General features: G+C 43.0%; 1 protein-coding gene across 2 annotated transcripts; it reads left to right on the forward strand.

Annotated features, from left to right (window-relative positions):
- The first annotated feature begins 991 nt into the window (after positions 1–991).
- On the forward strand, positions 992–27,726 carry LOC132895314 (cyclin-dependent kinase 9-like). Of its 2 annotated transcripts, XM_060935737.1 has the most exons (8): positions 992–1,081; positions 1,227–1,340; positions 5,403–5,484; positions 6,725–6,815; positions 7,152–7,318; positions 21,719–21,890; positions 24,303–24,451; positions 24,721–27,726. In XM_060935737.1, exons 1-8 carry the CDS (start codon positions 1,038–1,040, stop codon positions 25,084–25,086), a joined length of 1,185 nt encoding a protein of 394 aa, XP_060791720.1. In that variant the 5' UTR covers positions 992–1,037; the 3' UTR covers positions 25,087–27,726. The 2 variants fall into 2 exon arrangements, with proteins under 2 accessions (XP_060791720.1, XP_060791721.1); XM_060935738.1 differs by lacking the exon at positions 1,227–1,340 and having other exon boundaries at positions 1,018–1,081.

A 27,726-nucleotide genomic window follows, 5' to 3' on the forward strand; every position in this document is an offset into this window, starting at 1 on the left:
GAGGAAACCCATGCGGACACAGGGAGAACATGCGAACTCCGCACAGAAAGGCCCTCGTTGGCCACAGGGCTCGAACCCAGACCTTCTTGCTGTGAGGCAACAGCGCTAACCACTACACCACCATGCCGCCCTATATTAATGATATTATGGATATTTTTATGCATAATATAGACATTGTATTTTATAGTTTTTATTATAGATCGATATAGATATTTAGATTACAGATAGATATTGTATAATACAGGTATTTTAGACATTGTGTATAATATAGGTATTGTATATTATGTATATTGGATATAATGGTTATAATATTTATTGTAGATTGCATATTTATGTTGTGCAATGTCTATATTGTCCGTATTGGACATTACATATACATATGCATTGGGCGGTACGGTGGTGTAAGTGGCACGGTGGCATGATCGCCTCACAGCAAGAAGGTTCTGGGTTCGAGCCCAGCGGCCGGCGGGGACCTTTCTGTGTGGAGTTTGCATGTCCTCCCTGTGTCTGCGTGGGTTTCCTCCACAGTTCAAAGACATGTGGTACGGTTAATATGGGACGGCCTTGGGCTGAGGTGCCCTTGAGCGATGCACTTAACTCCCAACTACTCCCCGGGCGCTGTTAGCATGAAAGCCCACTGCTCTGGGTATGTGTGTGCGCTCATTGCTCATGTGTGCATGTGTGTTTTCACTGCTTCAGATGGGTGAAATGCAGAGAGGATGAACACAGAGCGTGTGATGAATATAGTTGTGCTTCTTCTTCCTATATACATTTTTCTTATATTACATATACATATTTGACACATACATATATTTACACTTTTTTCCTCCCCTGTATCACTAGAGAGACACTAACTGCCGGAATCAAACTCCTCGTGTGTGTCAACATACTTGGCCAATAAACATTATTCTGATTCTGAATTCTACTAATTGATCTCAAGGGGGCGCAAACGCAAAGCGGCTCATTCGCACAGAAGGAGACGTAGAAGAAGCTTTTCGTTGACGTTTCCACGATTTTTGCACCATAGAAGAACAACGATGCAGCGAGACAAGACCGGAAGTTCGGCGGTGTCTGGCGATAAGTACGAATAAATTATCTTTGTTTTGTGAACGTGTTTCCTTACGAAAGTCTTTGTTATTAGTGTGACTCATCAGTTTGTCCTGTGCTTTCGATTAAAATGGTTAGTAACTGCATACTTCCCTTAGTTATTGTGTGTGTTGTTCCAGACCGGACCGGGAGACCGCCATCATGTCCAAGTATTGCGATGGCGTCGAGTTTCCTTTTTGCGACGAGTTTTCTAAGTACGAGAAGCTCGCCAAGATTGGCCAAGGCACCTTCGGGTAAAATACTTGCTTTTTTAAAACATTGACGTTATTTGAAATCATATTAGAGACTAATTGTGGGTATTTGGAAGAACTGAGGAAGCCATGGCCTAAAGGTCAGAGATGCAGCTTTGGGACCAGCAGGAATGGCTTAAGTGCCCTTGAGCAAGGCTTCTAACCCCCAACTGCTCCCCAGGCTGCCCACTGTTGTGGTTATGTCAGGGTCTTGGACGTCTGCTAAATGCTTGTAATGAAATGAAACTGCTTTGATTATAAGCTGCTTGCTAGCACAGTGGGTTCTGAAGTACTGCAGAGTTCTTTCTTTACTTATTCTTCAGTCACACTGGGTTTGGGTTGCATTTAATGTTGAATATTGTTGGATTATTCCATTTGGAAATCCCTGAACAAGTATGTTGTTTGTTTCGCATAGTAAACACATGAAGGGGGGATCGTGATTTAATAGTCAGGTTTTTCCTGTTAGCACCAAAAAACAAAAGCTCAACAGCTTCTTTTCTCACTTGATATTTTCCTAGTTAGTGAGTGACGTTCATGAGAAATCCAACAGAATTAGTGGAGAAAGTACACGTTGGACTCGGCTCAACTAGGTAATGATCTGTTAGATGACAAACATGGTGTTTATGGTGATATTACCCTGAAAGTCAAAGCTGATCTGTTTGAGCAGTGTGTCCAGATGAGGAGGCGAGAGAGTTGGACACATTAAAGAACTAAAGCCTTTGCTATATCACTTGCTTTGGGTAGATGTGAAACCAGGGCTCGTACTCTCTGGCACCACTATCAGCAATTATTCAAATTGCATTGTGGGTAATACAGAATGATTAACCAAAGTTTAAAAAAAAAATAGAGCAGCATGTCCATGAAAGAAGTTTAAACTTAGTCAATGCTGAATTTCATTATTAAAGGAACAGTCCACTGTACTTCCATAATGAAATATGCTCTTATTTGAATTGAGAAGAGCTGCTCCGTACCTCTCCGAGCTTTGCGCGACCTCCCAGGCAGTCAGACGCGCTGTCACTCCTGTTAGCAATGTAGTTAGGTTCAGTATGGCCAATGGTATTTTTTTGGGGCTGTAGTTAGATGCGACCAAACTCTTCCGCGTTTTTCCTGTTTACATAGGTTTATATGACCAGTGACATGAAACAAGTTCAGTTACACAAATTGAAACGTAGCGATTTTCTATGCTATGGAAAGTCCGCACTATAATGACAGGCATACTAACACTTTCTGCGCGCTTCGGCAGCGCATTGATATCTGAGCTCCATATCAATGCGCTGCCGAAGCGCGCAAAAGGTGTTAGTACGCCTGTCATTATAGTGCGGACTTTCCATAGCATAGAAAATCGCTATGTTTCAATTTGTGTAACTGAGCTTGTTTCATGTCACTGGTCATATAAACCTATGTAAACAGGAAAAACACAGAAGAGTTTGGTCGCATCTAACTACAGCCCCAAAAAATACCATTGGCCATACTGAGCCTAGCTACATTGCTAACAGGAGTGACAGCGCATCTGACTGCGTCTGACTGACTGGGAGGTCGCGCAAAGCTCGGAGAGGTACAGAGCAGCTCGTCTCAATTCAGATAAGAGCATATTTCATTATGGAAGTATGGTGGACTGTTCCTTTAAATGCATCTTGGACAACATTGATGTTAATTATAAAGATTAGGGGAAAGGAGGGCATTGGGCCCCACAACATTGAAAATGCATGGGCTTTATCACCAGCATGTCAGACATTACTGCAGATTACTCAGGAGCCAATTGGAATGTGTGAAAGTAGTAAAAAGAAATAGAAATTGAAAGTTGGGATCTACTCCAAACCTGTGGGGAAGAGGCTCTCAACTGTTTTAAAAAAAAAAAAATTTGAATTTTGGAAGACTTGCATTTTAATCACTGGATTTGATGCCAGTTAATTTGTAATTTTGTTCATTCTATTATGCTATGAAAGTTACGTTCTTTATACCATAAAGTGTTGTAGCAGACGAGAAGATTAAAACTAAGCATTTTTGAGGACTACAGGATTCACAACTTGATAGGAATTGTGGAGGCCCTTGCTTTCAATGACTTCAGCACATCTGTGCCCACAGGACATCACTAGTTTCTCAGACTGCTGTGGTTTGATCTTGGTCCATTCTTCTTGCAGTCTCTTCCACAGTTCTGTAACTGTAGTGGGTTTCTTAAGGCCTCTGCATGCTCTTGCGACAAGGCTTTCGCAGATAGCTTTTCGCAGACAGTTGTAATTTATTGTTGAGCGGGGGAATAGGCGTGCGCGATGTTATTCACCGGCACAACGCAAGGGGGCGCGAAGTCGCTAGGAGTAGTTGGTGGGTGTGGTTAGTGGAGTGTTTATCCTCCGGTTACTTATAATGACTAGAACTTTTTTTTTTGTTAATAATGACTAGAACTGGAGTCGTATAGATGTACGTACTTCCTCAATCGACCGCTCTTCATGCTGCTCCATCTTCACTCATGTTTTTAAAAATGCCGGTCGTGAAAACAAAACAAACTGGGAAAGTAGGGAAGCGGAAGTGCGTGTACAGCGGGTAGAGTGGACCAATCAGAGCCCTCTTGTCTGCGGCTCTGTCTGCAAGGCTTCTGCGGTGGTCACAATTTTTGGGAGGTGCGCGCAGAGCGTCTGCGAAGGTGGGGGGGCTACACAGACACTGTCTGCGACACCGTCTGCGAGGACTGGGTTGTCAGCATAAATTGGCCTTTAGCCATTACTTTGTCGCCAAGGATTTTCCAGAGATTTTCTATAAGGGTTTAGATCCTCTGGGCTGGCCATTTCATTGTTTCACTCTTCTTAGCTTCAAGGAACTGCTTTACCCATTTTGCAGTGTGACAGGGGCATTGTCTTGCATGACACTGTATATTGAGACAGATCCTTGCCCTGTTCATTGCTGAACTGGTGAGCAATTCCAGCTGCAGCGTTGAACCGATTGCCCCTTGAGAGTCTCTGCATGATCCTGTCTTCTCGTGCATTTGTCTTACTTGGAGGACTTGAATGAATTAGTCATTGTAAAGTGTCAGCATTCTAGAAATAGCAGGAAGGCTGCCAGATAAATAGGGCTTGTCAAATAATTAAGGAAATTGTCACCAGGTGCCAGATTAACACCAGTAACTGGAGGTGGAGTGGGCTGATTGGGAGACGCTTGCAGTGAAGGAACTGCATGTTGCTAAAGGAGGTTCTGATAAACATTTTGCATTCACCCTGCCATGTAGCTGTATAAGAGGCCTAACTCCTGCTGCAGAAAACATCCCTCAAACCATGACGCTTCCTTCTTCAAATTTAACTGGCCTCTTTACACACTTTGGGTTCAGTCTTTCCCCAGTTCGACGCTGAACATGTTTCCCATCAGACCCAAATAAATTTAACTTGCTCTCATCACTGAAGTGAACTTTGGACCAGTTCTCCTCTGTCCACATAACATGCTCCTCAGCAAAGGCTAGTCTAGCCTTTTTATTCTTTCTACTTATGAGAGGTTTGGTCACTGCAGAGTGGGCTTTCAGTCCGAATTGTCTTAAATGGCGAGACACTGTATATTGAGACAGATCCTTGCCCTGTTTATTGCTGAACTGGCGAGCAATTCCAGCTGCAGTGTTGAACCGATTGCCCCTTGAGAGTCTCTGTATGATCCTGTCTTCTCGTGCATTTGTCTTACGTGGACGACCAGCCTTTTTGGAGGACTTGAATGAATTAGTCATTGTAAAGCGTCAACATTCTAGAAATCGCAGGAAGGCTGCCAGATAAATAGGGCTTGTCAAATAATTAAGGAAATTGTCACCAGGTGCCAGATTAACACTAGTAACTGGGAGGTATCTGAAAGTGTTCTCTCACTTTGGTTAGACTTGTTCTTCAAATTTCTCATTTAAGGTTATTAGACTGTGGTCCAGAATATACTTAAGTTTTGAAATATACTCAAAAACCTGCCCTTCTATTCTTGTTCGGATAACTTCAAATATGTATAAGCAGCGACTTTAAAATTTAGCAAATTATAGGTTGTGTTCTCTAATTTTGATCTCCACTGTATTTGTAATTGTTTCTCACATTTCTCTCCTTTCTGTAGGGAGGTGTTCAAGGCCAAACACAGACAGACTGGCAAGAAAGTAGCGCTGAAGAAAGTGCTTATGGAGAACGAGAAAGAAGGGGTAAGTCTCAGAGGGGGGGAGCTTTGGCTTCATCCTGAGTTGCTTGTTCTGTCAGACTTTCTCCCTGCCTTCCAATGCTGTCGTTAATATAGCCTTGCTGATTTCCATTCACAAAATGCATCACTTATCTGTATCTGTCTTATTTGTTTTTATTTTGGTGGGATAAAGAAACTGCAGCAGACAGTCATGTCTTGAGTTCTGCTCTTGGTCATTATATAGAGACTGCTTTATTATTCTTATTTGCCCCTGATTTTCTTGCAAATTTAGTCATGGCCACTTCCCATCCATCACGCATCTCTCCCCTATCACACCACGCTTACTAACCAGTGACACGTGAAGCCACCTGGTGACTTTTTGGACCACTGATCGTGCAATGTCAGGGGGTGACATAACGTACTCATAAGATCATGCTATTCCACCCAGTGTGCATGCGTGAGCTTACAGACATCCATGATCAGTTTGTGTCTGTGGCACCCCCTCCGTCCCTGAGACCATGAACAGTTTTGCTCCCTTGGGCTCCTGGATATGGATGGCTGTGGCATCAAGATTCGACTCGTGATCTCTGGATGGCAGGCCGAATGCTTTTCTGTTGCATCCGTATTCATGAAATATATCCAGCTGAAACTATTTAAGCTCTCTGGATAGATACAATAGAGTTTGAGAATGTGGTTGTATTTGTCTGATCCATTTCTCCCAGAGAAGGGGGCGGGTCTACCAAAGCAGTGAGTTTGCCCCTTGGCATTATTGTGTAAACTCAGGATGGAGAAAGTTTTGACTGCACAGACTCTGGTTGCAAATTTGACAGCATGGTGGAGACATTTTAGCATCATTTCTATAGAATGGGGGTGAATGGGAGCACACCGTCGTGTGTGTGTATGTATTCAGTTGATGAGGTGGACAGTCAGATTGTAGCCTTCAGGCTTCTGAAGCTTGTGGCAAGAAAAGTATACACAAGCTTTTTGGCCCGTTGACTGTCTGGGGTGAAGACTAGCTCCTGTATGAGGTGGTCCTTTTGTCTTTTAAAAAACATTTAAAATATTTTTTGGATGATAGTCATTGTAATTGCTGCTGCATGTTGACTTTTTTCCCCCCAGATTATGCAACCTTGTTTATGAAGATAGAGAAAATAATTAAGAAATCGTGTGAAATGTTTCTATGCAAAATTATTTGCAGATATTTAGTTTTTTGTGTTGTGCGCCATCACGTTCTGTGTAAAGATTGTTGAAATGTTTCTTTTTAGTTTCCCATCACAGCACTGAGGGAGATCAAGATCCTCCAGCTGCTGAAGCACGAGAACATTGTAAATCTGATTGAGATCTGTCGAACAAAAAGTAAGGCTCTTTACTGGGTTTCTTTTATTACAGTGCATTAGGTGCTAAAATCCTTTTAAAATATCTCAAAACAAAGGGACGTTTATGTCTTGAAAATGAAGAATTTGAGTCTGAACCCTTGCGTCTCTTGAATGCTGATGAGCTGATGGTTTGTGTTACACTTTCACAAGTTTGAAGCAATGTCAAAAATGTTTGTGGATTAAACAGTGCAAATGAACAAACAGTTAAGTATGTTGTGTGGATTCTGCATTTAGGTGAGAGGAATTTCTTTTTTTATTTTTATTTTTTTTATTCTTTCTTTCTAAAGAGGATTGTGTGTTTGTGTGTGGTGTGCAGCCACCCAGTTTAACCATTACAAGGGCAGCATATACCTGGTGTTTGATTTCTGCGAGCACGATCTGGCCGGCCTGCTAAGCAATGCCAACGTTAAGTTCAAGCTGTCGGAGATTAAGAAGGTCATGCAAATGCTGTTGAACGGACTCTACTGCATCCACAGAAACAAGGTTGGCATTTCCCGTCATCCCCTCTTCCTAAACACATCCATGCTGTTGTAAGAAATCATACCATATATTGCAATAGGATCAGAGTTCATTTTACTCACAAAAATGGAGAAATCATAATTTCTATTTTGGGGCATTTGTACATGTAAAAGAATGCATGTGTGTGGGGTGGTTTTTTATTTTTTATTTTAACAATAAAAAAAAAAGCACCCTTGATTTTGAAAACATGAGGCTAACTATTACGGAAATAATTTTATGGAGCATATGACTAAAAGACATTTACGAAATGTTGTCAGTATAAATTGGCCTTCAGTATCCACAACTGAGGTGTTCTTATTGATAAAGGGTGAAATAAATTAGTATTTGGGTGAAGAATCCTATTTATGTTGAAGTGGGGTGGCGTACAGGCTTGTAGTACTTGAGTCCAGGACTCTGACTCAAGTCCAACTTGTGCCCCAATTTTAAGGACTTGTGACTTGACCTGGACTTGAGCACTGATGACTCGAACTTGGACTCGTGCATTAACTGCGTTCGGACTTGTAAATTGGAGATGAGGACTTTTTTTTTTTTATTTATTTCTTGCAACATGCCATAATAATTTGGCATAAGATATTTATATCTACATTAATTTTTATACTAATTTTGTGCAAGAGAATGCATGTTCACCTGTTCATACGTCATGTTCAGGACCAAACTAACGTTAATGGTGCTAAAATTCCTGGAGAGAACGCCCCTAGGATTGTTTGCTTTGCTTATACAGACTTCTTGTGCAGTGGGGGGAAAAAATACACTATGTGTTCCATATGTAGAAGAACTATCAAGGGGCCAACCTCGAACTTCAGTCGTCATTTGGCAAGACTACACCCAGAGAAGTAAGTGACACGCTATGTCCCTTAGTCTGTTGATAGCGGGGCTTGCTTGTTGACGATGAACTAGCTAGTGTTGACCCTCTCTCATGTTATTTGCCTGGTTGATAGTGGGGCTTGTGAGCAATGAACAAGCTTTTTATCTGTAGCCTATAAACTAAAATTGGGCAGTCAAGCAGTAATGTTCATTTCTGCTACTGTGTTGGACTCAGGGATGAGAATTTTCCGCGGAATTCCGAGTTTTTCCCACTGAAAATGTCATTTTTGTGAAACGTGTAAATCCGTTGAGAATTTTTTTTGGGGGGTAGGGGTCGGCGCGAGGCGAGGCTTGTGGTGGCACAAGCAGGCAGGACCGACCAACCGCCTGCCAGCATCTTTCGGCAACGCTCATCGCAAAATTAGTTGCAGCTGTGATAACGGAAATCGTCATTGCTTTTTTCAATATTTATGCTAACAACAACTCACGACGATTTCCGGCAACACACACCTTCTCACACACACACACACACACACCCCTCTCACGCAAGCGCACAGGCAGCAATCTGCCGGCAACGTTCAAACATCTTGGCTGACCTGTCGCTGTGAGTTGCACTTCATTTCCGTTACTGTTTTCTGTATGGATATTACTGGTTTTCAAGCATTTCATACTCCACTGTTTGCCATAGTTCCTAACGAGAGCAGCATTTGTTACGAGTGCAGGGAAAGGCCTACCGGCATTCTAGTAACTGTAGGTGTATTATGCTTATGTGTATGTAGATTGGTGTTAAGTGATCAATCTTTAATAATCAAATTGAATCAATCCTATTGAATCAGTTAATTTGATTCATCTGAATTGAATCATACCATGGAATCAGTCTCATTGAATCGGTTGAAGTGAATCATTTAGTGAATCATACCAGTATTTGATATAACTCAGATTTTTGATCACTTACCAAGCTGCAGCTAATGTTCATATACACCTTAATAGTTCTTATGCGATGTGGGCGACTTCCAGGAGTATCAGAACAGCAGACAAACCATACACAATTTCAATAATAATGGAATTTATTATAACAGAGATAAAAGAAAAAAAAGAGAAAATAAAAAGGAAAAGAAAAATTGAATAGCAGCAGAATGAAATCTTCTATAAACAGTGTGTGTGTGTGTGTAAGCAAAAGATTAGCTTTGTAGGTTAACTAGACAAAGAAAAGCTAGCTAGCATGTGTGTGTAGACAAATGATTAGCTTTGGATGCTAACTAGACAAAGGAAGGCTAGCTAACGTGCTTTTCAGGCCTAGTGGATGTGTGATAAAATTAAAGTTAACAATTAAAAATACATTCAAACGGTCATCCGTGATATATATGGATTTAAATGTGGGCACAGGAGAGTGCGCTATAAAGATTGAGTTGAATCAGGACTTGGAATATTATCTAAAGTTGAGATAAAAGACCTCGTGATAAAGAACAAAGAAAGGGGGAAGGGCTGCCACGTGTCCCCTTTCAGAACAAAGAGAGTTGGCTCTACTTTGCTAGCTAATCATGCGGTCAGGGCCTGTTGGGGCCTATGGACACGTGTTAAAGCCTTACTTGGAGACAAAGGGCTTCCCTAAACAGCTAACCCACCTAGCTTTATAGTATCATTAAATTCACTGAAATCTTAATGAGGTCAAAGTATGGGTAAATAATGCAATTAAAATGTTAAAAGAGAGGGAGGGAGAGAGAGCATGCAAACCTATTAATTAAACAATTGAAATCAACAATAACAAATGATAGAAAACCAAAATCAGTGTGCACACTTAAACAACCCCTGAGTGTAAATTCACACTAAGTAAAATAAACTAATTCCTAAAACTAGCCTTTTTGCCCAATGCCAGTGTTACTTCAAAATCTTGCCTTTTGAAGAAAGCAGAGTTTTCTTGGAGCGGTAGAGGTCACAGGAGCTTGGAAAACTTCTGTAGCTTTCAGAGGTCCTTGGAGAGCGCTTCGTAGCCCGCAGGAAGGAAAACTCTGATCAAAACACGTGCACGGGTTCAGGAGGGTCCAGCCGCTTCTTGAACAGATGAAAAACAAAGAAAAACTGCCTTTTGCTTGCAGTTTTCGTATGTACTTAAAAAGGAATAACTGAAAAACCGGTTTATAACTTGCTTGAGTTAAAGCTCGCGTGTTTCCAGTGTCTACCGTGATCAAGGGTAAACAAAAGGGAAACGCGCTGAAGCGTGGATCTTGCAAGAAAGAAATCGTGGTTTTGGACGGTCCGATAGTGAGTGCCTCTTTTTAGGTCCGTTCCGCTTGGGATCAGACACGAAAGAGCGACGAGATGGCGGACTTCCAAGTCCTTTAGGACAGTGGTTCTCAAACTTTTTTCACCAAGTACCACCTCAGAAAATACTTGCCTCTCCAAGTACCACCATAATGGCCAACATTAAAATACAGTAGCGTAGTAGGCCTAAGTATTCATTAAAAACAAGGCGGAGGTTTTATTTAACAAGTATATTTAATATTGTTGGCCACTGTAACATTACACACAGTACTTTGAACAGTAACACTGTGTTTAAATATAGGAAAATAAAACACTGTACTTAAATAATGAATCAAATAAATTGGCCAAATCTGCAACATCTGTAGTCTCATCAAGCTGTATGGTAAAATACCTACTGTTCTTAATGCGCTCAATCAGTGTCTTTTTAACATCGTCAGCCATGTCATTTATTCTCCTTGACACGGTGTCATATGAAAGCGGCACCAAGTTTAAAACTCTGGCAGCTTTCTCTCCACACATGATACATGTCATCTCTCTGGCTAATGGCAAACACAGCAGTTCCCCGATTGTGTGCGGCTTACCGGCTCTGGCGATCAGGAGGCTGGCACGATATGAAGCTTCCTGTGCTTTGGCTACGGGTGTACCATAGGACAGAATGGTGGACTTGGACTGCTTCAGTTCATCACGTTTTCGTAAAAAAAAAAATCCATTGGTTTGTCCTTTAGTGCTGTGTGTTTGGTTGTAAGATGCCGTTTGAGATGCAACGGTTTCATGGACTCATTGCTCAGAACGTCCCCGCATACAACACACTGCGGCCTGGGCAGCTCCTCTGTCCCACTCCAAATGAATCCCAGTTTTATGTGTTTTTCGTCATACTTCCTCCTTACTGGTTTCTGCAGTTTGCTAGCAGTTCTGGGGCTGGTTTTGCCACTGTCGTTAGCATCTGCGCTCGGCTCACACACGTCCTCTTCAGTTCTCCCTCTCTCCTGATCCACGCTCCCATTCGCGGATTTAAGCCACGACAGTAATTTTGTCCTACTCGTCATAATTAGCAAAGCCACCTCCACCTTTTCCCATCACAGCCTAGTCTACCAATGGCGGATAATCGTCTGTCAGCGGAACCGGCGGGAATGCGTACGTACGCTACGTATGGCTACCCAGAAGCACTTGCAAACTTTTTTAAAATTATTAACTTAATTTGTATCTCCTTTCATTTTCTTGTCATCGGTTGATATTTTCATCCATTCGGATATTATGGATAGTATTTCACGTTTTATTTTATTTTATTTCTTAAAATGTATTTATATTTAATTAAGTGATTCTTTGGAGTACCACTAGAATGGAGCCCGCGTACCACAGTTTGAGAATCACTGATCTAAAGTATAGCGGAACATTGACTCTCAGCATTCAGTTGCCTGATCAAGTTCTGCAGGGGCTGACAGTGACCCAATCAAAGTTGATAACTCTGGGAGATCATTTATAAAGCTCTGTGCAGTAGTTGACGTGAAATGTATGTTTAATACAGTAGCGTGGTGAGGTGTATATATTATTACTCGGACATATTTTGAATGAGATGAGATGATCTGAGATAACTTCAGACTGTGGAAGTGTGACGATATTTTCTACGTTTAACCCGAATGTTAGTATTAGATTGAGGGTGTGACCACCATTATGGGTCGGTCCTATGACATTCTGATTAACCCCTACTGAATCTAAAATGGACACAAACGCTGTTTTCAAAGGGTCTTCTGGGTTATCAGAGTGAATATTAAAATCTCCAACAACTAAAGCTTTGTCTAAGGAGATAACCAGGTCTGAGATAAAATCTGCAAATTCAGAAAGAAACTCAGAATATGGCCCCGGGGGCCTGTAAATAATAAGTAATGGAATTAACTGGGTAGACTTATTTTTTGAGGCTACATACATTATATTAGTATGAAGAACTTCAAATGTATTAAATTTATAACCAGGTTTGTGTGTTACACCTAGATAATCATTATAAATAACCGCAACGCCGCCTCCTCTGCCAGTTAGACGAGGCTGGTGTATATAACTGTATCCAGGAGGACTAGCTCCATTTAATGCTATATATTAATTTGGTTTAATCCATGTTTCAGTTAAACAAAGTACATTAAACTCCTGATCAGTAATAAGTTCATTAACCATTAGCGCTTTAGATGTAAGAGATCTAATATTTAATACCCCCACCTTTTGATCAAAGGTGCTGGCAGCGGCTGTACAGTTAGTATGACCTAATTTTATACTGATTAGGTTACTGGAACAAACTGAGTATTTCTACTTTTATGTTTAGCTTGGGGAACAGACACAGTCTCGATGTAGTGGACCCTGAGTGATGACTCTGTGCAGCTAGCAGACAATCGGTTTAGCCTGTTCATCTGCTCTCTGGCCTTGGCTCTGGATTGTCAGAAATTAAGTAGACCTGTTCTGAGACTGACCTATGCTGCAGGAAATGAGAGCAGCGCCTTCCCGAGGAAAAAAATATGGAATCACTCAATTTTCAGGTAGAAAATAAGGACTCACCCAGTCAATTTCCTTTCCCTAAATTGACACCTGCCTCAGATTAGATCTGCTCGTTAGTCTGCAGTTAGAAACAGCGCAGTTATCACATCTTGGAGGGCTGCTGGACCAAGTGGATTGGCAAGAATCGTGGCTCCAACAAGAGAGATGTCTCTTGAAACAAAAGAGAGGATTGTCAAACTTCTTAAAGAAGGTAACACTTCACGCATGGTTGCCAAAGATGTGGGCTGTTCACAGTCAGCTGTATCTAAGATATGGACCAAGTACAAACAGCATGGGAAGGTTTTTAAAGCCAAGCATACTGGTAGACCAAGGAAGACATCAAAGCGTCAAGACAAAAAACTTAAGGCCATATGTCTTGAAAACCGAAAAAGTACAACAAAACAAATGAAGCATAAATGGGAGGAAGCTGGAGTCAATGTACAAGTATGTGACCGAACAGTGAGAAATTGCCTAAAGGAAATGGGATTTTCATATAGGAAAGCTAAAAGAAAACCATCATTGACACCTAAACAAGACCTAAAAAAGAACAAGACTACAATGGGCTAAGGAGAAGCAATCATGGACTGTGGATGACTGGATGAAAGTTATCTTCAGTGATGAATCACGAATCTGCATTGGACAAGGTGATGATGCTGGAACTTTTGTTTGGTGCCGTTCCAGTGAGATTTATGAAGAGGACTGCCTGAAGAAAACATCCAAATTTCCACAATCCTTGATGATATGGGGCTGCATGTCAGGCAAAGGCACTGGGGAGATGGCTGTGGTTACTTCAATAAATGCACAGGTTTACACTGACATTTTGGACAGTTTTCTTATCCCTTCAATTGAAAAGATGTTTGGGGATGATGAAATAATTTTCCAAGATGACAATGCATCGTGCCATAGAGCAAAAACTGTGAAAGCATTCCTTGGTCAAAGACACATCCAGTCAATGTCATGGCCTGCAAATAGTCCAGATCTCAACCCAATAGAAAACTTGTGGTGGAAATTGGAAAAAAATGGTCCACGACAAGGCTCCGGCCTGCAAAGCTGATCTGGCAACTGCAATCAAAGAGAGTTGGCACCAGATTGATGAATACTGTTTGTCACTCAAGTCCATGCCTAAGAGACTGCAAGCCATTCTAAAAGCCAGAGGTGGTGCAACTAAGTACTAGTGATGTGTTTTGAATGTTCTTTTGTTTGTCTGTTTTTCATGATTCCATATTTTTTTCCTCAGAATTGAGTGGTTCCATATTTTTTTCCCTGTGCTTGGTCTATAAAAGTAACATTTACTGACTTCCACAATGCTTTTTCTTCATTTCTTTTAGTGTTTCTGAAGGCCAAGAAGGTGCACTTTGGAATGACTTTATTATTGTATCATGTTTGTGATCTGAGTTTGTTCTTCAGAATAAAACGTGTGAATGAGTGCTCATTCAAGACTGGTGATTCCATACTTTTTGCCAGGGGTTGTGTGTGTGTACACAGTGGTGCTTGAAAGTTAGTGAACCCTTTAGAATTTTCGATATTTCTGCATAAATATGACCTAAAACATGATCAGATTTTCACACAAGTCCTAAAAGTAGATAAAGAGAACCCAGTTAAACAAATGAGACAAAACTATTATACTTGGTCATTTATTTATCGAGGAAAATCATCCAATATTACATATCTGTGAGTGGCAAAAGTATGTGAATCTCTAGGATTAGCAGTTAATTTGAAGGTGAAATTAGAGTCTGGTGTTTTAAATCAATGGGATGACAATCAGGTGTGAGTGGGCACCCTGTTTTATTTAAAGAACAGGGATCTATCAAAGTCTGATCTTCACAACACGTTTGTGGAAGTGTATCATGGCACAAACAAAGGAGATTTCTGAGGACTTCAGAAAAAGCGTTGTTGATGCTCATCAGGCTGGAAAAGGTTACAAAACCATCTCTAAAGAGTTTGGACTCCACCAATCCACAGTCAGACAGATTGTGTACAAATGGAGGAAATTCAAGACCATTGTTACCCTCCCCAGGAAGTGGTCGACCAACAAAGATCACTCCAAGAGCAAGGCGTGTAATAGTCGGCGAGGTCACAAAGGACCCCAGGGTAACTTCTAAGCAACTGAAGGCCTCTCTCACATTGGCTAATGTTAATGTTCATGAGTCCACCATCAGGAGAACACTGAACAACAATGGTGTGCATGGCAGGGTTGCAAGGAGAAAGCCGCTGCTCTCCAGAAAGAACATTGCTGCTCATCTGCAGTTTGCTAAAGATCACGAGGACAAGCCAGAAGGCTATTGGAAAAATGTTTTGTGGATGGATGAGACCAAAATAGAACTTTTTGGTTTAAATGAGAAGCGTTATGTTTGGAGAAAGGAAAACACTGCATTCCAGCACAAGAACCTTATCTCATCTGTGAAACATGGTGGTGGTAGTATCATGGTTTGGGCCTGTTTTGCTGCATCTGTGCCAGGACGTCTTGCCATCATTGTTGGAACAATGAATTCTGAATTATACCAGTGAATTCTAGAGGAAAATGTCAGGACATCTGTCCATGAACTGAATCTCAAGAGAAGGTGGGTCATGCAGCAAGACAATGACCCTAAGCACACAAGTCATTCTACCAAAGAATGGTTAAAGAAGAATAAAGTTATGTTTTGGAATGGCCAAGTCAAAGTCCTGACCTTAATCCAATGGAAATGTTGTGGAAGGACCTGAAGCGAGCAGTTTGTGAGGAAACCCACCAACATCCCAGAGTTGAAGCTGTTCTGTACGGAGGAATGGGCTAAAATTCCTCCAAGCCGGTGTGCAGGACTGATCAACAGTTACCGGAAACGTTTAGTTGCAGTTATTGCTGCACAAGGGGGTCACACCAGATACTGAAAGCAAAGCTTCACATACTTTTGTCACTCACAGATCTGTAATATTGGATCATTTTCCTCAATAAATAAATGACCAAGTATAATATTTTTGTCTCATTTGTTTAACTGGGTTCTCTTTATCTACTTTTAGGACTTGTGTGAAAATCTGATGTTTTAGTTCAGATTTATGCAGAAATATAGAAAATTCTAAAGGGTTCACAAACTTTCAAGCACGTGTGTGTGTGTGTGTATATATATATATATATATATATATATATATATATATATATATATATATATATATATATTTATATATATATATTTATATAAAAAATACACACACAATATTTATACACACACATAATATAAAATGTGTGTATGTATGTGGGAAAGGGGGATTGTGAATTGGGCAGATGCCCCTTAGACCGGCCAGGCATTTCAGAGTTCTTTTAAATGTCCCATTCTCATCCCGTGGACTGTTTCACATAAAGGCAGCCACAGTCAAATGGTGTGGTTGGAGTCTTGTTCTCAGACTCGAGACTGATCAGTCGTGGACTCGACTTGGACTTGATTTTCTTTAAGGACTTGGACTTGTCTCAGACTGGGGACTCAAGACTGGACTCGGACTTGAGGTTAAGCGACTCGACTACAACATTGATGATGTAATCGGTGAACATCCCTAAACTGTGTTGAATTGGGTTTTATAACTTTGTGCTTGACATCAGTAAACTGCTGTTGTCCCTGGTGGTAGTACAGGTGCATTTTCGAGCAAAAACACTAAGTTCAGGGTTACTTGTTCCTTTAGAGTGAAGGGTCACTGCACATCAGTACAAAGGTCATAACCCTATTGAGCACCCTTGGGAGGTTTTGAAGCAACTTTTTAGATGGTGCTCTCCACCACCATAATCAAAACACCAACTGTAGGAATATGATGTGGAAGTCATTCCGACAAGACTGTTCCAGAAACTTTGTCTACGTGCATAGGGCTCGACGTTAACCACTGCCCGATTGCTCGGGACCAGTGGGATATGTCCCTGACATGCCCGACCGGGCAAGTTGGAATGAGCATATATTACGATCTAGCACCACAAAAACTAGGCTTTCTGATCTTTTTATTTCAGTTCCTAAAAGCGTCCCTCACGATGTATCCGCCGTTATGTCTTGGCTGTTTTCTTAGTCTCTGTTTCATTTACTGCTTTGCAAGTTATTTTCTATACCCCCCCACTGTACCCCGCTATAGTACATGTACTGTTTACAGACCCTTTATGCATGACATCACGTGATAATTACAGCTGGGATCAGACAGACAGTCTTTCATGCAAGCAAGGCTTAATCTGTCTTCAGTATGGTTAATTTTTTGCGCTGTTTTTGCTTATTCAAACAGAGAAATGGATAAAGGGCATTACCGTCTCTCCGCTATCAAGAAAAATGTTTTTTTTAAAAATAGAAGCAAATGCTTAAAGAACAACGAGGAAATGAGTGGTTCAAGAATATGAGGGGAGGAGCTCAGCCTGAAAACTCCAGAGAAATTCACGATTGTATTTAAAATGTCTCGTCGTCTTCCGCTTTATCCGGGACCGGGTCGCGGAGGCAGCAGTCTAAGCATGGAAGCCCAAACTTCCCTTTCCCCAGACACCTCGGCCAGCTCCTCGGGAAGAACACCGAGGCGTTCCCAGGCCAGCCGAGAGACATAGTCCCTCCAGCGTGTCCTGGGTCTTCCCCGGGGCCTCCTCCCGGGGAGACATGCCTGGAACACCTCCCCAGGGAGGCGTCCAGGAGGCATCCGAAAAAGATGCCCGAGTCACCTCAGCTGATTCCTCTCTGTGGAGGAGCAGCGGCTCTACTCTGAGCTCCTCCCGAGTGACTGTGCTTCTCACCCTATCTCTAAGGGAGCGCCCAGCCACCCTGCGAAGGAAACTCATTTTGGCCGCTTGTATCCGCGATCTTGTTCTTTCGGTCATTACCCAAAGCTCATGACCATAGGTGAGAGTCGGAACGTAGATCGACCGGTAAATTGAGAGCTTCGCCTTTTGGCTCAGCTCCTTCACCACGACGGACCGGTAAAGCGACCGCATCACTGCGGAGGCTGCACTGATCTGCCTGTCGATCTCGCGCTCCATCCTTCTCTCACTCGTGAGCAAGATCCCGAGATACTTAAACTCCTCCACTTGAGGCAGGACTTCTCCACTAACCTGGAGAGGGCAAGCCACCCTTTTCCGGTCAAGAACCATGGCCTCGGACTTGGAGGTGCTGATTCTCATCCCAGCCGCTTCACACTCGACTGCAAACCGCCCCAGTGCATGCTGAAGGTCCTGGTTTGAAGAAGCCAACAGGACATCATCCGCAAAAAGCAGAGATGAAATCCTGTGGTTCCCAAATAGGATTCCTTCCGGCCCCTGGCTGCACCTAGAAATTCTGTCCATAAAAATTATGAACAGAACCAGTGACAAAGGGCAGCCCTGCCAGAGTCCAACATGCACTGGGAACAGGTCTGACTTACTGCCAGCAATGCGAACCAGACTCTTGCTCCGTTCGTACAGGGACCGGACAGCCCTTAGCAAAGAGCCCCGAAGCACCCCCCACAGAATACCATGGGGGACACGGTCGAATGCCTTCTCCAGATCCACAAAGCATATGTGGACTGGTTGGGCAAACTCCCATGAACCCTCGAGCACCCTATGAAGGGTATAGAGCTGGTCCAGTGTTCCGCGACCAGGATGAAAACCGCATTGTTCCTTCTGGATCTGAGGTTCGACTATTGGTCGAATTCTCCTCTCCAGTACCCTGGAGTAAACCTTTCCTGAGAGGCTGAGAAGTGTGATTTCCCCTATAATTGGAGCACACTCTCCGGTCCCCTTTCTTAAAAAGAGGGACCACCACCCCAGTCTGCCACTCCAGAGGCACTGTCCTCAACTGCCACGCGGTGTTGCAGAGGCGTGTCAACTAAGACAGCCCCACAACATCCAGAGACTTGAGATACTCAGGGCGGATCTCATCCACCCCCGATGCCTTGCCACCGAGGAGCTTGCAAACCACCTCAGTGACTTTGGCTTGGGCAATGGACGAGTCCACCTTTGAGTCATCAGCCTCAGTCTCCTTGATGGAAGACATGATGGTGGGATTGAGGAGATTCTCAAAGTATTCCTTCCACCGCCCGGCAGTGTCCCCAGTCGAGGTCAACAGCTCCCCACCTGCACTGTAAGCAGTGTTGGCAGAGTACTGCTTCCCCCTCCTGAGGCGCCGGACGGTTTGCCAGAATTTCTTCAAGGCCGACCGATAGTCCTTCTCCATGGCCTCCCCGAACTCCTCCCAGTTCCGAGTTTTTGCCTCCGCAACTGCCCGAGCTGCAGCATGCCTGGCCTGCCGATACCCATCAGCTGCCTCAGGAGTCCCGGAGGTCAACATGGCCCGATAGGACTCCTTCAGCTTGACGGCATCCCTTACTTCTGGTGTCCACCACTGGGTTCGGGGATTGCCGCCACGACAGGCACCAGAGACCTTGTGGCCACAGCTCCGAACAGCTGCGTCCACAATGGAGGTAGAGAATATGGTCCACTCAGGCTCAATGTCCCCCGCCTCCCTCGGAAGCTGGGAAAAAGCTCTCCCGGAGGTGGGAGTTAAAGACCTCCCCAAAAGAGTGCTCGGCCAGACGTTCCCAGTAGACCCTCACCATGCGTTTGGGCCTGCCAGGTCTGTCCAGCTTCCTCCTCCGCCAGCGGATCCAACTCACCACCAGGTGGTGATCAGTTGACAGCTCAGCCCCTCTCTTCACCCGAGTGTCCAAGACATAGGGCCGGAGATCAGATGAAACGACAACAAAGTCTATCATCGACCTCCGACCTAAGGTGTCCTGGTGCCACGTGCACTTATGTACACCCCTATGCTCGAACATGGTGTTTGTTATGGACAAACCGTGACTGGCACAGAAGTCCAGTAACAAAACACCACTCGGGTTCAGATCGGGGAAGCCATTCCTCCCAACCACGCCCCTCCAGGTGTCACTGTCGTCGCCCACATGAGCATTGAAGTCCCCCAGTAGCACAATGGAGTCCCTAGTCTGAGCACCCCTCAGTACCTCTCCCAGGGACTCCAAGAAGGCCGGATACTCTATACTGCTATTCGGCCCCTCGACACAAACAACAGCAAGAGCCCTCTCCCCAATCCAAAGGCGCAGAGAGACGACCCTCTCGTTCACTGGGGTAAACTCCAACACATGGCGGCTGAGCTGGGGAGCTATAAGCAAGCCCACACCAGCCCGCCGCCGCTCACCATGGGCGACTCCAGAGAAGTGGAGAGTCCAGCCCCTCTCGAGGAGCTGAGTTCCAGAGCCCAAGCTGTGCGTGGAGGTGAGCCCGACTATCTCTAGCCGGTACCTCTTAACCTCCTGCACAAGTTCAGGCTCTTTTCCCCCCCAGCAAAGTGACATTCCATGTCCTAACAGCTAGCCGCTGTGTCCGGGGATCAGGTCTTCGAGGCCCCTGCCTTCGACTGCCACCCAGTCCACACTGCATCAGTCCCCTACTGCTACCTCTGTGGGTGGTGGACCCACAGGAGGTCGGGCCCACGTCACCTTTTCGGGCTGAGCACGGCCGGGCCCTGTGGGCAAAGGCCCGGCCACCAAGCGATCGCATACGAGCCCCAACCCCGGGCTTGGCTCCAGGGTGGGGCCCCGGTTGCACCATACCGGGCGACGTCACGGTCCTTGATTGTTTCTCCATAAGGGTTTTGGTGAACTGCTCTTGGTCTGGCCTGTCACCTAGGATCTGTCTGCCTTGGGAAACCCTGACGGGCATAATGCCCCCGACAACATAGCTCCTAGGATCATTTCAAGCACACAAACCCCTCCACCACAATAAGGTGGCAGTTCTACAAGGGGGTATTTAAAATGTATTTTACAAAAACAAAGTCGGAAGTGAGTATGGAAGAGTTTGCTTAAGAATCTCGTTTTATTTATTTATTTTTCCACTGCTTGCATTCGAGTCAGCTCCTTCATGAAAGCGTTTGATTTTCTTACAGGTGAAGCTGCTTCCTTATTTGACACAGAAAACCTAGATTGGTTTCAGATAACTCGGGCATGAAAAAAAACTCAACAATGAGTGATTTGTATCCTGAAAGAACAGAACAGATTAAGAGCAGAGAGAGCTGGAGCTTTGTTTCTGTTACCAGAGGAACACAGTCCTGTGCAAAATATTTATATAGCCGGGGGTTTTTTTTGTCATATCATCCACCTATAGGTTAAAAAAAAAAAAAAAAACATGCCGTGTCATGAGACTGCTGCGCTGATTCGGGCGCAGGTTGCCAGGTCTGTATAAAAACACCCCATAACCTACAGACTAAATGTTAAACTCAAACATTATCCTGTCTGTCATGACGCAGTGGTTTTTTTATTTTATTTTTTTTTTATATAAACCTAGCGGTGGTTGATGTAACAAAAAAAACCCCCGATATATATTCTCAAACACAGTGCTGTTCAAAATATTGGCACCCTATTGTTTTCTTCATACAAACTTTGTTGTAGATTTCTTTTTTATGATTTCTAGATTATTGAGTAATGAACCTACAGTCTGAGAGAGTTCTACACGAACACACCGAACTTTACAACATCTGCATGCATGTGAAATGGATATAAATCGACTAAGGCAGGAAAAACTATTTTGGATAAAGTTGTTACTGTCCATTGCAAGTAAAAAGTAACCAATAACCAAACTTCAACTCAATGTGTGATCATTTTATATTGCAATTCACAACTATTCTATTGTTTTGTGGAAAAAAAAAAAGTATTCGCAAAATAGGGGGCAAGTGGAAGTTAACCCCCACTAGCCCCTCAGGGCAAGTGGGTTTAAAAGTTAATGTTGAGCCCTGATGCATTGAAGCTGTTCTGGTGGTAATTTGTCACCCATATGTTTGTTTGTTTGTTTGTTTGTTTTTAAAGATTTTGCACAGAGACATGAAGGCAGCAAACGTGCTCATCACAAGGGATGGTGTGCTGAAACTTGCTGATTTTGGTCTGGCGAGAGCTTTCAGTCTGGCAAAAAACAGCCAGGGCAATCGCTACACCAACAGAGTAGTGACACTGTGGTACCGACCTCCAGAGCTCCTGCTGGGTGAGACTGAGAACAGCAAGTTAAACTGGAGCATGAGTGGAATCAGTGGAATGTCTCTCAAAATGAATTAAATACAAGACTGCATATTTACGGTCATCAGGACAGGGAATTGAAATGTATTTTGGGATTTAGGCATTCGCCCGTAGTCAGCTGGGATAGGCTCCAGCTATCCTGTAGAACAGGATAAAGCGGCTAGAGATAATGAGATGAGGCATGTTTGTAAACCTTAACAATTCACAAAAAGACAGAAAACACATTTGTTGTAATGTCTGGCTGGCAGACAGTTATTTCTACTACAGAAATGGTGACATGAAAGCTACAAGAGAAGTATATATTAGGCCACACCAATTTAATTAGTTGGTTCTCGGATTTTTTTAGGAAAAATATGAAGCGAGCAAGCAAAATAAAATAAAAAAAAAATGCTCTGATGGTAAAATTAGCGGTGGAAATGGACCAAACAATACAGGCAAACCAGTAAATAGATAGGCTAAATAAACGATTGGATTACAGTCAATTGAACATCTACAATGCACAGAAAAAAAGATTTGACCAGGAGTAGGCTACTTCTGATGGCTAAATACTTCGAATGATTTTTTTGTTTGCCCCTCACATCAATCAATGAAATGTATAAATCAAACCCACCTCCACAGAGTTGTTGTCCAAGTTGGCACATCACAGGGTAACAAACTCGCGGCATCTTGAGTACAACTGTGCAAAGTTTTCCCCCTCTTGAATTTCGACACACCTGTCAAAGATTTTACGCTTCTGTTCGCTGAATATCCTAACAGTCACAAACACACAGGCTTTGCAGGATTCCCCTCCACAGGCATGTTTCTTCCACAAGTCTTTAAAGTGAAAGGGCCGATTTGATTGGTTTTCGACGTCATGTGACCTCACGTCACGTGACCTTTTCTGTTGGTGGGAGTTTGATTTCGATTTTATTTTTTTCATTTTGCATTTTCTTCAAGCAGCGATTCCGAGAACCGAGTAATCGAATTGGTGTGGCCTTATAAATCAGTAGGAAAATATGACTGCAGACTTTTTTGCTTCATTAAAAAAAAAGATGCACAGCAGCATGCCTGACCACAACACTTGATGTATTAACTTTAACGCTGGGAGAAAAATATGACTGCAGACTTTTTTTTTTTTAAGCAAACAAGATGCATAGCAGCATGCCTAACCACAACCCTTGATGTATTGACTTTAACACTGGGAGATGTTAACAGGCCAATTCTACAAAGATACATTTTATTGACACATGGGGAATATAGACCCATGATGTCAGGATGGCATAAAGGCACCTTTTGAGTTCCTCTCTGGCAGCCAGATGGCTTACAAATGTCCAAATATTTTTGGATAAATTTGAGCATAAAACTATTCAAATTTTGCACAATTTCACCAATTGTCAGTTAAAAAAAAACACTTGGGTTACTTTGCAAAACTGAGTTTTGCATATTTTGCAACTGAAGATTTTTAAGAAACGTTTATTATTATTATTATTATTATTATTATTATGAACCATGGAATGTGAGGTTTACCTCAGGATTTATTTGTTTTTAACTTGGAACACAAGAATAATGCTCCTAATTGGAAACTTCCTGTGAGGTTGCATGGCCTATGAGAGAATCTTTAAATGGACCCATCAATCTTTTTTTTTTTTTTTTTTTTTTCCTTGTTAACCTAGGCCAATGTCATAAAAGCCTAGCCTGGCAAGCCAGACTAAATGTGAATATTTAGTCTGGTCTCGGTCGTAGACATTTCCGAAGGGTGTGAGTAGGAACAACCCGTTGTCTTTCAAACTGTCTCTGTGCGTATAGGCCAATGCTCTGACCAATCAGCGCAACTGTGACGTGGTCAGAGCGACGGAAATCAGTGGGGGAGCCAGCTGGTAGATCAGACTTTTGCCATAGCCGGTCGGCAAAACAACGAAAACGTCCTTCTTGAAAAGGAATGAGCGGAGAGCCTCTTCCTGCTCATGTTTCAACGAAAACTCCAAGTCTAATTCTTCTAAAACTGATTCCAAAGCGGAGTCAAACAAGCGCTGTTCAGTAGCCGTAGCCATCTTTCCTGTTGTGCTTTCTCCAGCGTCGCACAGCCTTGTCACTCCTGCAAAAGCCTGCCCAAAGAATCCAAGCAAAAACCTTGCGTTGTGATTGGCGGGCACAATTTGATGCCCGGGGTGTGTTGTTGATATGGTCCGAGGCTAGACCCACTCGTAGGCAAAAATATTTTTGGCTGCTAGGTGGGTGGGTCTAGTTTACTAGGCTAATAAAAGCCTGCCAAGTGCTAATGTTGGCTAAGTTTTCCAAACAATCAGGTTAACAGTAGAAATCCTCATTACAGACTAGTCTCTTGTATCTGGGCACATTTGTATATTTTTGCTTATCTTTTTGTTTGTGCATGCCTGTTTAGGAGAGCGTGATTACGGGCCACCCATTGATCTGTGGGGTGCAGGGTGTATCATGGCTGAAATGTGGACCAGGAGCCCCATCATGCAGGGAAACACAGAACAGCACCAGCTCAGTCTGATCAGCCAGCTGTGTGGATCCATTACAGCTGAGGTAATGAAGCTATGCATGTTTAAAATAAACTTGGTTATTTGTTAACTTGCTTTCCAACATTGGCCAAAACACCAGCTTGTAGTTAATTGTTGATTCATTGTCTTTAAAGGTTGTGTACACCAGTTTTTTGTTTTGGGTTTTTTATATTAAAGCTGTAATTTGTCAACAATGCACAGGAAAGAAGTGGTATAACAGATTTATTATCATATTTATGTACAGGGCAAGAACCCCGTCTTAGAATCTGTTTGCCACTTATTCATCTTTCTCAGGTGTGGCCTGGCGTGGATAAAAAATACGAGTTGTACCAGAAGATAGAGTTGCCTAAAGGACAGAAGCGAAAGGTAAAAGAGCGTCTGAAGGCGTATGTTAAAGACCCATATGCTCTGGATCTGATTGATAAGCTGCTGGTGCTGGATCCAGCGCAGCGTGTGGACAGTGACGATGCTCTCAACCACGACTTCTTCTGGTCTGACCCTATGCCCTCTGACCTCAAACATATGCTCTCCACACACAATACATCCATGTTTGAATACCTGGCCCCTCCACGGCGCCGTGGTCACATGCCCCAGCAGCCAGCCAATCAGAACCGCAACCCAGCTACAGCCAGCCAATCTGAGTTTGATCGTGTTTTCTGATTTCTCTGATGTCAGACCTTTTTTTTATTTTTTATTTTTTTTATTTCTCACTCATCATTTAGAAAGGGGAACAAGATTTATGAGCTCAAATTGAGATGAGCAAAGTGAGCTAAATGGGACTGTCTAAGTGTTGTTAAACAATGACCAGCTATGTTGGTTTCACTTCTCATCTAGTCTGATTTGTCTCTAGATGGAATTCTCTGAATTATGTCTTTAATCATACAGATGGATTCTGTGGCCTTGGGGTCAGAAATCAACTGGGAGATCTCTGGACACCTGTCATTTATCTACATATTCATTTTGCAACATTTTGGACGACTGTAGTTTGAAACACAGCTCGGAGGTCCGGTTTGCTGTGTCTGTTTTAGCTGAAATGGGACCAGCAGTTTGTTGGGAATGAGGTTCATATTACATTAGAAAAGATGAAAAAGTCATTATGATTATACAGTGTCTGTTTTTGAGATTGTATGTCTGTCTTGCAGAATTTCAGTTCAAGTCTCTTAAGGGAAATTTGGACATGGAGCTATCAATATCCAACCACAGAGATGTGGGGGTCTTTTTGCACCCAATCAGATACAAAGTGTAAATGAGCACCAAGCTGATATTTCCGGATGTCAGGAAGGTCAAGACCACCCTCTGAGGAGGAGAGGGGTAATGTAGCCAATTTGAGGTGCAGCCTCTTCTTGGCCCATATGAAGGAGCTAAACTAGTTATTCAAATTGTTGATAGTTTTATGCGAAAAGAGAACTGGGATCGTTTGAATTGGATATAATGACCTAGGAAGGATGTTCATTTTCAACAGAGTAACATGACCCACTCAAGAGATCAGAAGGACATTCCATCTCTCCATATCCAATCTAATGTGTTCAAACAGGGGAATGAAATTTAATTTGTATAGCCGGGGTTGTGAATATTCCCAGATATATGAACCCTGTAGGAGACCATTTAAAAGGGAAGAGAGATGGAAGATTAGGATTTTGTTTTAGTAGCATGCAATATCTCTTTCTTAGACATAGGCGCATTGAGGGTAGATTTCTGATCATTTGATAGGCTGAGTGAAGAGAGAGAATTCTTTGTTAACTCCAGGGTGTCACCTTGCAACTCTGATTTATACAAATTTTCACAAAAGTTCCGAAATGTGTTGTTAATAGTTGTAGTGTCAAATGACTGAATACCATGACAATCTGTAATTGAAGAAATAGTATGGGAATCAGCCTTTTTCTTTGTTAGATAAGCCAAGTATTTACCTACTTTATCACCATGTTCATACATTTTGTGTTTGGCGACACTAATTTTACCTTCTGCATGTTTTGTTAAGATGGAGTCTAGTGAGGACCGGAGTGCTGAAATTTCTTTAAGCTTTTTTGGAGATGGATTCTTAGCAAGGGTGGTGTAGTGGTTAGCACTGTTGCCTTGCAGCAAGAAGGTTCTGAGTTCAAGCCCAGCGGCCAGTGGGGGGCCTTTTCCCCCCATATCTGTGTGGGTTTCTGCCGGGTGCTCTGGTTTCCCCCACAGTCCAAAGACATGCAGGTTAAGCTAATTGGTGGCTCTAAATTGACTGAGTGTGAATGATTGTCTCTCTGTGTCAGCCCTGCAATGTCCTGGTGACTTGTCCAAGGTGTACCCTGCCTCTTGCCCATAGTCAGCTGGGATAGGCTCCAGCTTGCCTACGACCCTGCACAGGATAAGTGGTGATGGATGGATTCTTCAAGTCTTTCTCTGTAAGTTTAAAGGAGATACGCAGAGCCTTTATTTTTAAATAAATTTCTGAGTGAATGGTATCTCCATCCTTGACTCTTGTATGCTGCATAAATGGGAATAAAAAAATATTTTTGAGAGTTAAAATCGACTGCAAAGTTGGCATTTGAGCTGCCCCACTGAGCTAGCCATCCCCAGGTGTTATAACTTAGGCAACATAGATGTACATGTCTGCATTTTCACTGATAAAACATAAAAGGCTCATTAAATCATCAGATGAACGGAGATAATGACATTCTGAAGCGAATTAAATATTATACCAGTGACTTAAATACACAATACAAGTTATATGTATTAATCTAAATGCAGGTAAGCAACTTTTTTTTTTAATCCAAATGAGAGTCGGTGTCTCCTCACAGCAAGAAGGTCCTGGGTTCGAGCCCCGTAGCCGGCGAGGGCCTTTCTGTGCGGAGTTTGCATGTTCTCCCCGTGTCCGCGTGGGTTTCCTCCGGGTGCTCCGGTTTCCCCCACAGTCCAAAGACATGCAGGTTAGGTTAACTGGTGACTCTAAATTGACCGTAGGTGTGAATGTGAGTGTGAATGGTTGTCTGTGTCTGTGTCAGCCCTGTGATGACCTGGCGACTTGTCCAGGGTGTACCCCGCCTTTCGCCCGTAGTCAGCTGGGATAGGCTCCAGCTTGCCTGCGACCCTGTAGAACAGGATAAAGCGGCTAGAGATAATGAGATGAGATGAGAGTCGGAGCTTACCCATCTGTGTTCTTGCTTCTCAAAGGCCGATTGTTTTTGAAACAATCTGACTTTCAGTCATTTGTTCAGTTCTCCGTTCATTCACTTCTTCCACGTAAGGGTGCGATGGCAGCAATATCCAGTTTAGAAATAAGACAGCTGCTCCACTCATTCACTTTTCTTCATACTGTTTATT

Source organism: Neoarius graeffei, chromosome 12 (assembly GCF_027579695.1).
Source record: "Neoarius graeffei isolate fNeoGra1 chromosome 12, fNeoGra1.pri, whole genome shotgun sequence".
In the NCBI taxonomy this organism is placed as follows: domain Eukaryota; kingdom Metazoa; phylum Chordata; class Actinopteri; order Siluriformes; family Ariidae; genus Neoarius; species Neoarius graeffei.

Coding starts and splice junctions, on each gene's coding strand:
- LOC132895314 (XM_060935737.1), top strand. CDS start 1,038: ATGCAGCGAGACAAGACCGGAAGTTCGGCGGTGTCTGGCGATAA. Junction 5,485..6,724: donor TGGAGAACGAGAAAGAAGGG/GTAAGTCTCAGA, acceptor GTTTCTTTTTAG/TTTCCCATCACAGCACTGAG. Junction 24,452..24,720: donor GTGGATCCATTACAGCTGAG/GTAATGAAGCTA, acceptor CATCTTTCTCAG/GTGTGGCCTGGCGTGGATAA.